The following is a 16,474-nucleotide window of genomic DNA, read 5'->3' as shown; positions in this document are numbered from 1 at the left end:
ATAACACGGAAAATACGAAAAATGTTTGTCCTTATTTGGAATCAGTTCATTGTACGTTGCAAAAGCAACAACAATTGCAGACAATTGCGAACTTTATGCATGTTTGCAACAATCAATGTTTTTTAAGGTCGACATTGTAGTAGACGTTCGTATTTTTGAATATCTAATATAGCGTATCACTCTTGACAAGACTCCCTCCTCATCGTAGGTATAGGAGTTCAAATGTTGTTTATGTACACACAATGCTTGAAAGTTGAAATAACAGAAACAGTAAAACGGGGATATGGAACTTTACACGACCATGTCCAAAAACCTGACTGCGATAACACTTTATTGCACAAACATTTTGACTTTCTTTGAACCGAAACCACGAATAAACTTTCCGTTTGATGGAACCTTGACAGCTTTTCTATTCCCAAATTACGGTTGGTTTTAGTTTTTACATGCACGGTAAGAGTAAATTATATGTCCTTGCTTGTACGACCCGAACGCGAGCCAAAACAATAACTAACAAGCAAAGACGTAATATACTATCAAATCGATACCTTTCAAATACAGCACGGAAAAAGTTTGTTTCATTCGGCGGAAAATTCATCAAACAAACAATCTCATGATAGTTGCTGATGAAAGATGAGAATTAATTACTGGAATTGTGCAATTGAATACTTTCTCCGAACTTTGGTATGCGATTCATTTCATGAGAGTCAATTAAAACCACTACATCGAAACATCTGTCCAGGTCAATTTAGCCTATTGAACTTCGAATTGATTGAGTTTCAAGTTTTAACGATGCATACGGACTATTCATAAAGGCTGAGAAATGAGTTGATGTTAATGGCTCCGTTATATTTTAACCTGTCACATACGGCTATTCATCTGATATCGATAACGACGACAAAAATAATGACAAGTTTCGGGTAATATAGTCCTTCATACAGTAAAATGCATGTTAACATGTTGAAGTACACGATTTGAAATCAACCGATTAAAAATTCTTCGATAGATTAAAGTAATAGACCCGATAATAATCTTGTCATATGTTTGCCGTCTGTTACAGGTGACACTGCGAAATTCTACCAGTGGTACTGGAAGATTGAAATATCCAGAATAAAACATCTAACTTATACCCAGGCATGACCATGCTTTGTCGTGATTGAACGACAGACTCATGATAATTTTATGATGTTTCGTGACACGCAGGGTATTTTCAGTTTCTTTAAATTAACGAATTAGCACAGTAAAGTAGTATACAATGTTACGAAAGATTAAAAATTATTTACTTAAAAAGATGAAAATTCTGTGACATCCGTCCTTGCGTACCCTAAATTTCTTTTTAAATAATTTTATTACAAATTATCGAAACTTAAGAAAACATTCGGCCGATTCTTCCATTGGTTGTCACATTTCTAACAGAAAACATCTGAGTGTATAGTGTAGGACCCTCCTCAGCTTTACTGATTTCGTTTTTATTTACAATATTTTATCATCACGATCTGTTTATACGGTCACATGGTTGCTATATAATACAAATTGTGAGTGCATGAGCTTTTAGTTATTCTGAACGGAAAGTAGAATGCGTCCGAACCTAATATTTGTACTTCTAAGTGCATTCATACTGATCGATGTATGTACATCAAAAAACGAATTTGTCTCGATAATATGCTCATTAGCGAGAGAAAATGCTTTGCGGTTTTCACTGAACCATAGGAACTGCCTAACGGGTTGCCTCGCAGATGAGAACACTGGAACAACGATTATAATATTCAATGATTGTGAATCAGAGACGAACCCAGACGGTAAATTTTTTACAGTTTCTTTGATGTACATTTAGGATCCACTCTGCAACTCATAGAATACACTTCTCTAGCAAATTTCTGTGAGACCATCAGCAGGCACAACGAAACGATGGATTTTGTTAACAATATGATGGAGCTTGGCTTTGTATGTATCGATAGTGGCTGTGTCTCATCAGGTTTGATATTATTTGTACACAGCGATAAGTAAGGACGGAAACAATTAAAATATTTTAACTGAAAGCCTGTTTTCCACTTTATTTTAACTATGACAATAAGGACAAACATTGGTGTTCTTCAGCCACCTTAATTGAATTGTAATATAAATTGCAGTAAGGTATGTGACGGTATGTGACATACTGATTGCAGTGTAAGTCTCAATATAGTTAACGATGCAAAGACCTGGGCGTAAGGGTTACAAGAAATTACATAGATTACAATTAAAATTTAATTAAACGAGTGGAAGTATTCCTTGTCTCAGTAGATTACGTTTGCTTTGTACAAAATACAAGATTGTCATATTGCATTGATCTGCAACATGTTTTCCATAATCTCTGACGACTACTAGTCGAAAGTAAATATCTTTTGAAGAGGCATTGAAATTCCAGCCTATTAGGTAATTAATGTTAAAAGGAACAAGAAACCGTGATATTTTGTTCAACGAAGAACACCTTACGATTTGAAACATAGACCATGCTGTGCAGTATAGCCAAGGTTTGCATAGAGAAACCATAGTTATACTGGTAGATGACAGCGAGGGTCATTACATTCTGTAAAAAGCGGATCGTTAAATCTTTACACATTGCTTATTAATGTGTAGCGAAGGAGACATGAAGACACCCATAAGAATTTATGCAGTTTTCTTTGGAAATAAGTTGGAAATGTGTTGTCAAGCTACTTGATAAATGTTCATGCTCAAGACTAATAATGTGCCAGAATTGTCCCGGTACTTAAGGATTTATTGCATCAACTGACAATTTTATTACGTTTTTATCGAACCGTGCCACCTTTTGGTGTATTGTTAAGCTTCAAACTTGTCGAAAATGCTTTCATTTCATTTTAATATTTTTCGTCACGACTCACATGCAGATCGTGCATTCGACTTTACGCCATGAAAACGATTGCAGTTGCTATATAATGAAAATTGTCGGAACATGGGACAGCAGTTACAATTCAAATTCACAATGCACTCAACAATTCGTTTTGCATTACTTACTGCACTTCTATTTATCGATTCGAGTACAGCTTACGACGATGGATTGGTGTCATGTCTATGTGATTCAGCCGAGAAGAGCACGCCGAAGATTGCCGTCGGAAACAGACACTGTAAGGGAGGTTGTGTTGTAGACACTAAAGGTCACACAATTTTAATATTAAATGATTGCGTACCGAAAGGCAACGACGATTGGCAACCATATTATTCAGGTATTTCTTGATCATTTTGTTACCGAAAAACTTGTCTGAATTGCATGAACGTTTAATAGATCATTTTTGCCGTGATATTAACGCAAGTAAACTATTTGGGTACTCTATTAAAAAGGTTAAGGCAGCGTTTACATCATTTTTTTGTGAAGACACTGGGTTTGTATCACCAGGTATGATAATAGCGATATAATATGTTGAGCAGCAACAGTGCTTTATTTTGAAGTTGATAAAAGAAATAAAATGTAACTGGAATCGAAGCCGGTGTTTATTTGTCAACGTTTCTGTGACTTTCAAAATGAGAAAATCAAACTTTGTACGAATCGTAATACCAATTACGTTTTCAAAAGGAACGCATTGCTGAGGGTAGATTTAACGTTAAATTGGTTTTATTTAATGACAGTGGAAATTGAGCAACGGAAAGTTCCAAAGAGTTTCGGGCATAATTCTAGTCGTTGTGCCAGCAGCTAGGTACATTTTCTCTATACTATACTATGTAAGCTACACAAAAGTTTCTGCAAATTCCCACAATACCAGAACTTGTCTTTAAACATTTCAACACTCCGAAAATGGCCCGAATTACTTAAACTATTTTCATCTTAATTAACGCCCCGAGCGCGATCGTCTTTGGGTAACCAGCTTGGACCTGGTAAAATCTTAAGATAAAAAACCCCAACGTCAAGAACTAGATGGATAGAACCAATCAGATCTGTGTTCTCAGCTCTCTACATAAGAGTGCTTTCTAAAAACTGCTACAATCATCCCGAGGTATTTACAACTTGAACAAAAATTGTTCTAAGATATGTGGATAGCTTTTTGAACACAGAATCATTTTCGTGGAAGCTATTGCTCCTTAGGCGACGGGTGGATTAACATGATTTACGTGAGCACCTGGTTTTCTTTTTGTTTTCCTTTTTTTATGTTAAAAAATTAAAAAAATTCTTTTACATGCTACATGCGTCGAAAACCGTACTTTTCATGTTTGAAGCACGTCTTTCGACGACTTCAGTATGTAAAATCCATTAAATCACTCGGGATAAAAATGAAGTCTCGTTCGGCTTCGCCTCGGATCAACAAAATTCACACGAATACTCTACTTTTCATAGTCATGTAAAATACTATTCTATTGGTATTTGGTGCGACAGAGGCAACGACATTCTCGTAATTTATGTCGCAATCGACCGTGTAAATTCAGAAAATCAGGATCGACTGAAAATTTTGTATATTTTTAGAAACATAGCTCCGATGTCAGTACGATACCAAGCACCAATCTAATAGTTTAAATTAAACTTCGTATTCATTGAATTCCAAAATAGCCGCAAGTTCATCGTTTTTACGGCTAGCATGCAGAATGATTACATTAAGTCTCGTTATAGAAAAATAATCTAGCTGATCATTCATTTAAGGACGTCCATACCATTTTGCGAACTTTTGATTTGATCCCCTCTTCCGCATGCTTTCTATAACATGGTATGTTACACTTGCGCCAATACTTCGTGTGAACGTGATTCAAATATGCGTACCGCCACATTTGATCAATAAAAAAGAGCAATAAAAGTTGGCATGACTCTTATTAATAGTCGAATCGAGGAATATAAAGTTCATTCGTGAATATCTTCACTTTTTCAGAAAATAAACGAAGTTTATAAATGCTGGGTGTTAAATAGATTTCGAATCATTCGAGGTACCTACACAATGTTCAGAACATTGACTTTACTATTAGCATTCGTAGTGTCGACGACGACGGTTGTATCCATCAGTGACGAATTGTCAAGTACGATTACAAGCAGTATCTGTCTTCTCGCTCATGGTGCAAAGGACTCGAATAGCAACATCGATTTTCTTGGGACAAAATGCGACACCGATTGCTTCATCGCCGATCAAAAAATTATTTTCGAATGTAAAAATTACAAGCGTAAGTGTATCGCGAGTCGCAATGATTGTCGCAAAAATCTTAGATGTTTCAGATTGTTTACCGAAATTTCACTAGCCCAAAAAATTGGAAATTTTTGTCAAAAGTTTTAAGGACTGAGTTTCGCGTTTTAAGTGATTATTTCTATTTGCAGATGGAAATTTATGCGATACGGTTTATAAACAGTTTGCCGGTATAGCACAAATGTTTTCATGTAAGTTTTCGTGCAAGCCCAAGCCCAAAACATCAACCATATGCTTTTCATGTGACTCCATAACTTATATTTAAAAATTGCAAACATTTACAAAATAAAAAAAAAACGCAAACGACCAGACGGCGATGTGATTATAATTGATCGATTAATTGTATTTACAATGAAAATGTTGTTATTAAATAAACAGAAGAGTTACCTGTTGCAGGGGAATACTCGAATCATTGTGATGAATTGATTCCGAAATCGCTGAATTTCCAGTTGAAGTTATTGTTATTATTTCACCATTATTGCTCGAAGTGGTGGTCATTTCGGACAGTGATTGCGATTGATTTTGGTTGGTTGTTGGCGTTATTGTTACGAAATTTCTTTGTGAAGCTAATCTCGTAGCCATTTTTTGTTTATTTGGTTTCTATTGCACAGCAGTTGATAGCGAAAATTCAATTTAGTGTCGATCGTTCCTGAAAACACGAAAACAGCATCGTTAAAACGATATACCAGAAAATAAACAGCTAAAATCTTTCTAATGAGGTTCATTATCAACTTAAATATTATGTGACTCGAAAATTGTGGTTCATCATGTTGTTGGCATAGGAATGATATTTGAATGTTCAAGTGATTCACGTAGTGAGATTGTATTGTGCTCTGTTACACAGAATTAGATTACAATTTTAAGGTCCAAGAAGACTCGTTCCAAAAGAAAATTCTAAAGAAATTATATTTTTAATTGCAGCTGGGAATCAAAGAAATTTTTCAGTGATTGGAATGGGGACTAAACAATGAATATATTGGGGTTCACCGGTCAGTTAAATTATTCACATTACTACAGGAAAATAGATTATTTTCGAAATTAATAGTAGATTAATAAACATGTCTTCTCACAGAATCATTAACTAAACTTCTGTCTCATATACTAGAATACAATACAAACAAAATAATTATATTCCGTGAGCCAGCAAGGTTTTTTTAATGAAGGATCCGATATTTCTAGACCCACAGATTCTGACAGCTTTTTTCCCCAGTCGAAATATTTGTTGAAACCATAAAAACCATTAAATATCAACTGTAAAATTTGTGGGGCTAGAAATTATGTAGAATCCAATGAAAACAAAAAAAAGCTACAGTAAAAATCATGATTAAAATATTGACGCGCTGACTGTAGATCTTGCCATCTTGTTATTTTTCCACATTAAATGTCATTTTTAATTTCACGAGGAATTAATTTCTTTGTAACAACGGTTCAAAATAAGCTAAGCTGGAATTAAGAACGAATCGTAGCAGTGACAAGATCGTCGACTGGAGTGCTAGATGTTCTGAGATCTGGGTATGAAACAAAATCATTTCTGATTGAGAAAAACACTTTCTCTACTAAATTTCACAAAATTTTCCCTAAGATAACAATAAAAGATTAAGCTTCATATTTCTATCGGTGACAAGGAAAAAAATTAATGAATGAAACCAGCTTCTAAGAAGAGGAAAAAGAACTTCTGCATCATTTTGTATACAACGTTTAATATAAATACGTAAACCGAATTAATTGATGCTTTGACAAATTAATGCAATACTACCCCACATTCCTAAATAAAATCACTCTCCCTTTAGTTCCGCTAATGTAAACTATTGCATGCTGGACAAAATATGAATATAATTATGAAACACGATACTCAAGCTCAGTATTGTGTCCCAAGCGTCGAAGCGGTGTTAAGTCTTTGTGAATGATGGCGCTAAAAGCATGATTGTAATCTTATTAGCGCACTTATTTCATTATTCAAGTGTAACGTATTTTTAGGGCTTTCTTTAAGTTTTCTTTGTTAAAATTCAGTTGATACGTTGACTAAAACAATGTGAGACCATCGTTGCTTTTTTGCAATAATTATGTTACCGTAAACCGTAAAAATACTAGCAATCGAATAAATTTAAAAATTTCATTAGAAAATTGTCAGAAATCGTTTAATAACCTCGAATAACGAAAAACGTAATTGCTTGCATATGCTAACGAGCAAATACTTAAACGTTCTAAATAAACAATATTCTGTTTACCATAAATTGGAAGCTCAAAGTATCTATTTTGTAATTCAAAAAACATAAATAACAAATTGAGCTTATGGTTGTGATTGATATACATAGACAATCCCACAAATAATCTTTGAAGCTATTATCTAATGGTAGCCTAGAGACATTCCAATCATTTTGTATCGTTTCCACGAAAAGCGCAAAAAGAAAATTCTTAGAAAAGCCCTGATACTCAAATGATGGTATTACGTTCCATTTTGAATTGGTAGTTTGAGAATAGAAATATTTGCTATATCACTCAACAGTATGATTGGCCGTGTAAAATCGTAAATTGAAATCATTTCTAATAGCACAGTAGTTAGTGTTTTTGAATACTTGATTACAAATTTTAAAATTTTCATTTAATCCTTAAGTCTTTTCGTTAGCAGAAGGTAAAATCATTTCAACGCCTCATTTTCTTTTGTTAAGTTTTATTTTATTAGTTTTGTTCAGATATTCCGAGGAAGCATGTAAACAGTCCGCGAAAAAGAATAGAGAAAAGGAGTAGTCGACCATTAGTTTAGTTGGTAGTGACTCTAACCTATGTCAGAAATCAGAAAGTTTGCTTTTCAGAAATTAGATAAGTTCCACCCACACTCACATACGTATCTACAATTTTCAAGCACTAGATAAAACATTTACGCATAGTTTCAATTTCAAAGAAAACTAGTAAACGACAAGAGCCTCAACTATCACATAGTGCACCAAATGAAGTACTTTAAGGCTAATACATATGTGGGCTTAAGAAAAATCGAAACAGAAAGTTTCTAAAGTACTTTTGTTGGGTGTAACACCTTTTCAACACATTGTAATATCTATAGGTTTAGGTTAATGGTCTCACTGGTCATCATTTCACAATATTTTCTCTAGTCCCAAATTCAACCGAACCAGACGGGTATAATAAAATAACTTTTTTATCGGGCCTTCAAGCTGTGATTTACGAATGACCCGATTCGTCCTTTTTGTTGTTTTCTTTTTAATAACTTTCTATTAACTTTTTTATGGAAAACGAAAGAAAAATTGTCAAAGGAAACAATTACGTACTTTTCGTATTATAAATTTGTTTCCGAAATATCAACATTATCAGCAAATAAAATAAAACAAAAATTGTCAAAACCGTTACTTTTCCATCTTTATGTATACACGTATTACATCAGTATTACATCGGAACCTTAAATTCGAAACCGCCAATAGAAATTGATTACAATTTTTTTTCCTCCTTCCAGATTCTTGCACACAGAGAGAGCACCGAGCTTATTTCTAATTCACATAATTTAAGGAAGCAGCAAAAAAAAACAACAACCTAAATTCGTGAGGAAAAAGTCAGATAGCTATTTGCAAAATTCAATATGTAAGGGCGTTGCCATGAAATCATCTTGCAAAGGTGTTTCCATGGCAAGGTTTCTAAGGCCTTAAATATATATTTTAATCTTTTGATGAAATTTCCGTGAATATATATATAACTTATGAATTTACCTCGTTAATTTCAATTGTCGAACACACTCAATTAAATAAAATAAATTTGAGCAAAATAAAAATAAAAACGAAGACGAAACGAAACAGAACCAAATCCGCTATAAACCTCACAAACTAAAATAATAATGTTTTTCGGTTGGTTCAAATTAAAAATTATTATCGAATATTACACTCATCAAACCAACTACCCAGTTGTTCGATATAAACATTACTAAAAATTATAGAAATTTCAAATGCCCTCTCCCGTTAGAAACTATAATGCTGCAAATGGATATAGACCCATTATTATAAAACATATTTTATTTATTGATCAAATAAAGCTGTTTTTATTTACGCGTGTGGGTTGTTTTAGATGAAAAATGTAGAAGAGAAAAAAGAAAACAAAAACGAAAAATTTAAGTGATAACTAACACCACCCTACAACAAAACAAAAAATTGTAGTAAAACTTACATTTTCCACTACAAATTGCACCGCGAATGTATTGCACCGTGTATGACTTGTAACAGGGAAAAATTTAGATACACGAAAATGAAATGGGGCAGGTTCAATTTAATTGGAGTTACACACAAGATGTATGTATGTAGGGAAAAAAAATTGTTTTATTTTTTTCTGTTCTACGGTGGTGTGTAATATATAACTATGTGTGTACAATGATTGCGTTTTGTGAATAGGAAAATAAGTTTGATAGGGCGCTATCTTGCTTGTTCGATAGATAAAATTTAAATATAAATGACAGGTGCTAGGCAACGATGATGGGTTCAATTTCTTTTTTCTGTCTGTTTTTTAATTTTGGTAAAAAATATTTATTTTTATTTTCCAAAAATTGATGTGAAAATACGTTTTTTTCTTCTTCGTAGAATGGCCACTCTTCTTTTTGTTGCTGGAAAATGAAAAACTTTTCCATTTTTTTGCAGTGATCATTTAGACTTCACTTCATTAATTGTTGTTTTCAACGAAATTAGATTGTATAAGCTGTGTGTAACGTACTGTCCTTTTTACCGTCATTTAAAATCCCCATTAGTAATATGAATTCAGCCAACCAGAACGTTACACACCAGTAATGCACCTGCTTGTTCAATTACAATTTTTTTCTGTGTGTTACGTTGTATGACGATGTCAGTAGTAAAGGTTCAGAATACCGTTTCAAAATTATTATCCTTCTAATAAAATAATTTTGTTTGTTTTTTTCCCTGTGAAATAAAACGCATTTTTAGTACATATCACCCAGTCGTGAAGCCTGTTTCACATTTTTTTTTATTTTCTCTCTCTCGACTCCAACCAATCAAATGCAAATTATACATTGGTTCGATTAACATGAAACGATCAAATGTTTGAATAAAAGTTTTAATTAGATTATTATGCTTAACAGCTGACATAATTCGGTTTGAAACTTTTTTTCTTTCTATTTTACATCCGTGTAAATAGCGGGACTAGTACGTTTGCTACAACTTTTGTAGCATTTGGACTAGATGTATCGAGAAGTCAGTGGATTACAGTATCGTTAATAAAAGGGTTGGAAAGAAGTAGAAGTTGCCTTTTCCTCTCTAAATGATTAAATTCGATACTTTCAGTCAAAACCGTGTAAGGGATGTTGTCTTATCTAACAATTTATGAATCTTGAGATTGCTAGATTGGAAACCACGCGAAATACACCAAATGCCTGAGATGTTATTGGACTGAGAGTATGTCATAAAAAATGTTAGTGCAGCGATAGTAAATCAGTTAACTTTAAAATCCCAAAAGTTTGCTTGTAGGTTTGATCTAGGAAGTTGCAACAGTCACAAGAAAACAGGTAACGGATAGGTAGCTAGATAATTTAATAAGCGAACTCCATCACAATATTTAACAATAGGGTTCTGAAAATCTAAGCGGAAAAATTAAAATCAAATTGTAGCTCGTCAAAACTTTCCAACATTTCTGAACTATAAAGTTAAAGAAGGTTGCATTAATTTTGTCGACAATCAATCAGGTCCGAACTGGTCATTTGGGCTAATGGGACAATTCCAATGCCTCCTTGACTTTATTTTTTTAAAAATAGAATTGCTATATTGACGGTTCTTCCAAGAATTTACTCTAATACTAAGTTTAAGCCCTTTTAAGCAGAACGCCTGACCCGCCTTTTGGTAACCAGTGCTGTCGGCTTACTATTAATTTACCATATATTTTATAACATTTTGACTTTCGTTACTTTGTATTGGTTGAACTCTTTTAATTTTGTTGTAGAAAATTTACAGTGAAAAGGTTTACTGCCATTGTACCTTAACAAACCAATTCGCAATTCGTACGGGTGTGTATAGTCCTATGTTTGCTTGCAACACCCATAAAATTTGATGACGAACAATTCTCTAAATCTCAATTTACCTCTAGATGTGTATGAAACATTTTCGAGTTTTTATTTCGGTTTTGAGGAAGTTAACATGATGTTAATAACATCAAAGACACAAACAGCGGAAAACTTTTTAAGTAAAGCAGATGAATAAGTACAATATTTCGAATATATTTTATGATTCGAACAATGTAGTGATGGAATTCAAGCGAATTCGAGCTTAAAACTAAAAACTTTCTTCATGCAATCTCAATTTCAATATTGTGGGTTTCTACACGATTTACAAAATTAAATAAAGCCAATTACGTAGTTTTCGTTGCGAAACTCGAAAAGACCAACGACAGTTTTACTATTCGTCACTGACTGAATATAGTTTGTCTCTCTAGTGTCTAGTGTTCGTCGCTCATTTCCGACACACTATAAACAAAATGTTATTCCTAACTTATGCTAAGAGGCTTCTTTAGCGAAATTAATTCTAGAACTACCGTATTTATCGGTAATTTATTATTTTTTATCGGTAGTTTTGAATTTATTTATCGGTCAAATATAGAATCCCCAAAGGTTTCTGTTATTGAGTTGGAAAAGGATGATTCATAGTAATCAGGCGGATAGAATTTTCACTAGCAGAAAACTGAATTCCGTTATGTTTTGTAATTCGGGTGTTTTTAGATTCTTATAATCCACGATTCTAGTTCGGGAAAGGTTCGGGAAGTTAGACTGTGCGTTACAGTGGACGGACATGTTGTTTTCTGTGCTCTAAAATTATTTTGCTTTTTTCGATAGTTTTCGATTTTTTATTTATAGATTCGCGTCGAGGGAGAAACCACTCTTGTTTATTGATGTTCATGTTAATCACAGTAATAAAAAGACATGATGAACCAACCAGTGATTAACATGATGACGAAACTGTGATTAACCAGCATTTAACCAAGTGAATCGTCACAAAACTGTAATTAATCGTGAAATGTGGGGGTTAATCATGGTTAATCACTGAGAAACCGTGCGTATTCACATTTATCATGTTGCTGATTAACTGATGTTAACCATGTTAATCACAAAAGAGTGGTTTCCCTCTCAATTCGCGTTATAGTTCAAGGTTCTGGAAGAACAGGTTAAGACACATCTAAATTGAACACGAAGACGGTGAAACACTAATTTTGATAATTAAGACAGGCTTTGTTAAGGACACTCATTACAGATTGTGTGAAATGTCAACTTGATAATAATTATTATGTGGTAGGAGGGGTAATGAGATCTGTACATAACACGAACGGGGTGAGTATGTCATACATAAACGAAAACTGGAAAATATACTAATACACACATGCACACAAACATTGTGCAAAACAAAACTTGTCAACAAATCCATTTCATTCGAAGTCTCAGTAGCCGAATCGGTTAGAGCGCGTCACTTTTATGCAATGGTCTTGGGTTCGCTCCTCGTCAAATTTTTTTTTAAATTTTTTTTTTTATCAAATATTCACGTAGATATGCAGAATCCCTTCAAACTAATTTCATTTTCAATCGAAACGTGTTCTTACGTCGTACATGTTGATCAGATCGAGTTCTCAATGGTCTCCGTTGAATTGCAATTGAAACCTTTTGTAATAGGTAATCCATTGAGCTTTCTACGTAACACTTATTCGTAGATATTCTAATAGTCCGTTACCAATTCGCAACGTTGAAAATATCGAATGTCCTATTGAGTACGGTGTTAATATAACTGGCTCTGACAGAAGTTCTTAAAGAATTTCGCACGAAATAATTATGCGGGCTAACCATTTCGAGATGACAGGACTGTATAACCCTATAAGGTTCAGGGCCTTATTGAAATCAACAATAACTTTATAGAACCGACTAGTCGTCTGCGATACAAATGAAGTAACAGATTCAATTATTTTGTTCGCTTCATGTTTCAAATGACGCCCAATTGGTTTTCGATTTGAATTATTAAGATGTGGTCATGTAATATATAGCTCACAGGAAGACTCATCGGACAATAGGCTTAAAAAGAAAATAAAGGTTTTCAGCTCGAGCCGGAGGCAAGTTTTTAAGCCCTAAACATTAAGGAACTTAATTTAGTATAATATATGTAAGGAGAGTAGCTTCTTTTATATATGTGGGATGCATAGAGCGAATATAAGGAACAAAACCCACGGTCTCCGATACCTTCGCGATCACAATTACCTTTTAAAAATTCAAAAAACAGTTGCCATACTTTTCAGTCAAGTTCAGTCTTTCTTAATTCTTTCTTAATTTTTTGGTTATTTTAAGTTACTTCTTGATACATTTTTATCGAAATTTGATTATTGTTAATTCAAAGAAATTATTTTTTAAAAAATGTGAAAAAAATCGGGATCGCTGTGTAAGTCATATTTTGTGATGAAGTTGGCCTGCAGAAAAGTAAACTTAAGTCCTGGACATGAGCATTAACTATTAGTAGATGGATAAAGAAACTGGATCGGTCACACCATTCGGCGGCCTTTTGGAAGCATCGCGAAAACCGCATTGGACAGCCGAGAAAGAGTGGACGGAAGTCAAGGCACTCGCGATGAATCGAATACGATGGCGAAGTTTTGTGGACAACCTATGCTCCCTCGCGGAGTAAGGAAGCAGATGACGATGATATGGATAAAGACAATCTGTGGAGAGTCATATTTCTCAGTGATAAGTAATTCCAGAGTCAGAGTTTCCGAAAAGGTGTTTCTCCTAGGAATCAGAATTCTAGAGGAATAAAAATTAAAACTAAATCCCAAAACAATTGCCTTTTTTTGCCAGACCGCACGACCGCTAGCCATTTGTAAAGTTGTAATCGCAACTCTAAAACGGGTAATTTATGTTTTTTTGTTTAATGAAGACATCGCTCCTCAAAAGAAACATGTTGTCATTTCACATTATTGTGATTTTTGTCATCAATAATAATGCTAATCGCGATTGGAATAGTATCCCTTTCGAGATTATTTCGCTAACGAATAATATTCGATAATATACTATCACGACCCATTGAACGGATGCACCATTCAAAATGCATGTCGGCTCATTTGACAGTGTGTGAATTCAATAACTATAAATGCGTAATGTTGCAAACAATCACTTTCTGTAACTAAATTTCCGGGAAAACCAATATTCTCTGTGCACCAGAAGTGATATGTACCTACTTGCGGCTTACAGTATGCAATGATTGCTTACAAAACGAATGAAACTATGAAACGTACAGCATTTTGATTAATCAATATGAGATTTGTAGTAATCAAACATAATCGGTGTGTTTCCTATGTAGCATAGGTGCAGAAAGTCGTCTTCATCACATCGAAGCAATTTTGTCTTATTTACAAGTTAGTAACGCACAAAGTTGTACTGATTTGATACAGAGAAAACATTATGTATGCAACTTTGAATCCCACATAAAATTTATGCACAACTTATAGTCTACCGTATATTACTATATTACTATGTACATGTATGACATATGACATTGTACAGTCAGTGAGAGGAAATGTGTAACTAATTAATCCGACAATCAGTCGCTTGGCACTCTTGGCCCATTTGAACTCATCCCGTAAACAAACGATATGACAATTGGGATTATACGAACAAAAAAAAAATGTAAATAAAAGGAATAGATGGAATACCTTTTTTTGTGATTCGTCAGCCATTTTTAAATTTCATTTAATATAAATTGTGTTTTCACTCGATTAACTTTTTAACAACAAAAAACGTTCAAAGGCAATGCTTTAACAGCTAGTCATTTACGGTCTAGCAAAATTTTTAATTACAAAGACTTACTTGCAGGATAATGCTAAAACGAATCGAATGTTGTTACACCGTTGCTATGGTTTTGTGTATATATTCATATTCGAAAATGTCAAAACATCTTTGCCGAAATAAATCGTATTCACCTGTGGTATGACACTTCGGACACAATTTTTTGGTATATCGTCGAGCAGATTTTTTCGTTTTTGTTAGGTTGAAATCCCATATACAAACTGTGTAATACCGGTAATACCTTTCAGATCATTACCACAAAATGTACCGAAATGTTTTCGAACTAATGGCGGGAACTACATTACACTGAATGTGCCTATAGTCCTCCAAATTAATTAATTAAAATATGATTTAGATAAGAATTCGTATCAAAGATTTTTTTGAAATAAGAAATTCAGAAAATAATTAATTTAATTGAAGAAGTTCAGGCGTTAAACGAGTGTTATCCAGCATACCAGCTGGTAAACGACCAAATGAATTGGTATTTTACGTGGTTATAGCCAGTGTCGATAATTCAACTTGACAAAATAAAAAAAATATCTGCGTTTCATTTCGTTTTATTGTAGTTCGTTCAAAACATCTTTGAAATTTCAAACATCTTTGCCGAAATAAGTTGTACTTGCGCTCGATTAACTTCTTTACAACCAAAAACGTTCAAAGTCAATGCATTAACAGCTAGTCATTTATGGCCTAGCAAAATTTTCAATTACAAAGACTTACTTGCAGGATAATGCTAAAACCAATCGAATGTTATTACACCGTTGCTATGGTTTTGTGTATATATTCATATTCGAAAATGATGGGTTCATTCTCTCTTTCACTGACGATTTTGCGCATATGAAATTTCGAAATTCATACAACAAAAGTGTGCAGCCAATAATTTGTTTGCGAATTTTTTGGCGCATCATTGCACAATCATATTGGAAATGGGATAATAGAAATCACCCAAAGTCTGAACAGCAATATGGAGTTAGTAAGTAAGTAATTTTCTGTCAATTAATTATAATGGTTATACCGAGGAATGGATGAACGTGAGTTCCGGTCGATCCTATTTGTTTCAGTTTCCTCTTTCTTCTAAAAGAATACCTAAGTCAAGTTCCCTCAGTTTTTCTCAGTTTTCTTTATTGACTAAAGTAAATGTTTTTAGTTTTATTGTAGTTTTCTTCAGTTGTTTCTTCGACCTTGGTTGTTTCTGTTTATTCCCCCTCTGGTTATGGTTACGCCTCTCAGCTTTGTCAGAAATATAGCGTGGAGCTAAAGTGTACTTTACCGCTTTACTTCTTACTTCTGATGGCTGTATAAAAATTACATCCAGCTCGCTACTAAAAAGCAAGATTGAAGTCTAGCCACTAGATTCTATTCTCGATTAGCCGATTCTATCAAGTCAAAATAAGTTAATAGTTGGGGTCCAAATCACCATTCATCATCTTGTCTTACTCCGCGGGGGAGCATAAGGTACCAACAAATTGCCTCCATCGCAAACGATTCAGGGCCAAGGCTTTCACTTCGCTCCAAG

At 33.9% G+C, this 16,474-nt stretch overlaps 1 protein-coding gene and 3 long non-coding RNA genes across 12 annotated transcripts in view; 3 read left to right on the top strand and 1 right to left on the bottom strand.

The window, feature by feature from the left end:
* The window catches only part of LOC119069196 (transcription factor RFX3), a 34,618-nt gene extending 19,510 nt beyond the window's left edge, over nucleotides 1-15,108 (bottom strand). For 2 of the 9 annotated variants that reach the window (XM_037173147.1, XM_037173151.1), the window contains exons 1-2: nucleotides 14,826-15,101; nucleotides 5,538-5,799 (exon numbers count right to left, since the gene is read on the bottom strand). In XM_037173147.1, coding sequence (XP_037029042.1) covers nucleotides 5,538-5,732 — 195 coding nt within the window. In that variant the 5' untranslated portion in view covers nucleotides 5,733-5,799; nucleotides 14,826-15,101. Of the gene's footprint in view, nucleotides 1-5,537; nucleotides 5,800-14,825 lie in introns of those variants that run through there. The other 7 variants (XM_037173152.1, XM_037173148.1, XM_037173145.1 and 4 more) reach the window with 6 other exon arrangements.
* On the top strand, nucleotides 1,561-2,036 carry LOC119069294. The gene is made up of 2 exons (XR_005086293.1): nucleotides 1,561-1,796; nucleotides 1,868-2,036. It is a non-coding gene; the product is annotated as an uncharacterized LOC119069294 (long non-coding RNA).
* Nucleotides 2,936-3,475, top strand: LOC119069292. Its single transcript, XR_005086290.1, has 2 exons — nucleotides 2,936-3,218; nucleotides 3,278-3,475. It is a non-coding gene; the product is annotated as an uncharacterized LOC119069292 (long non-coding RNA).
* On the top strand, nucleotides 4,787-5,729 carry LOC119069295. Its single transcript, XR_005086294.1, has 2 exons — nucleotides 4,787-5,130; nucleotides 5,282-5,729. It is a non-coding gene; the product is annotated as an uncharacterized LOC119069295 (long non-coding RNA).
* Nucleotides 15,109-16,474: the final 1,366 nt, after the last annotated feature.

This window comes from Bradysia coprophila, assembly GCF_014529535.1.
Source record: "Bradysia coprophila strain Holo2 chromosome X unlocalized genomic scaffold, BU_Bcop_v1 contig_26, whole genome shotgun sequence".
In the NCBI taxonomy this organism is placed as follows: Eukaryota; Metazoa; Arthropoda; class Insecta; order Diptera; family Sciaridae; genus Bradysia; species Bradysia coprophila.
The sequence above is the reverse complement of the archived record's forward strand: the minus strand, read 5'-3'. Positions and strand labels throughout refer to the sequence as shown.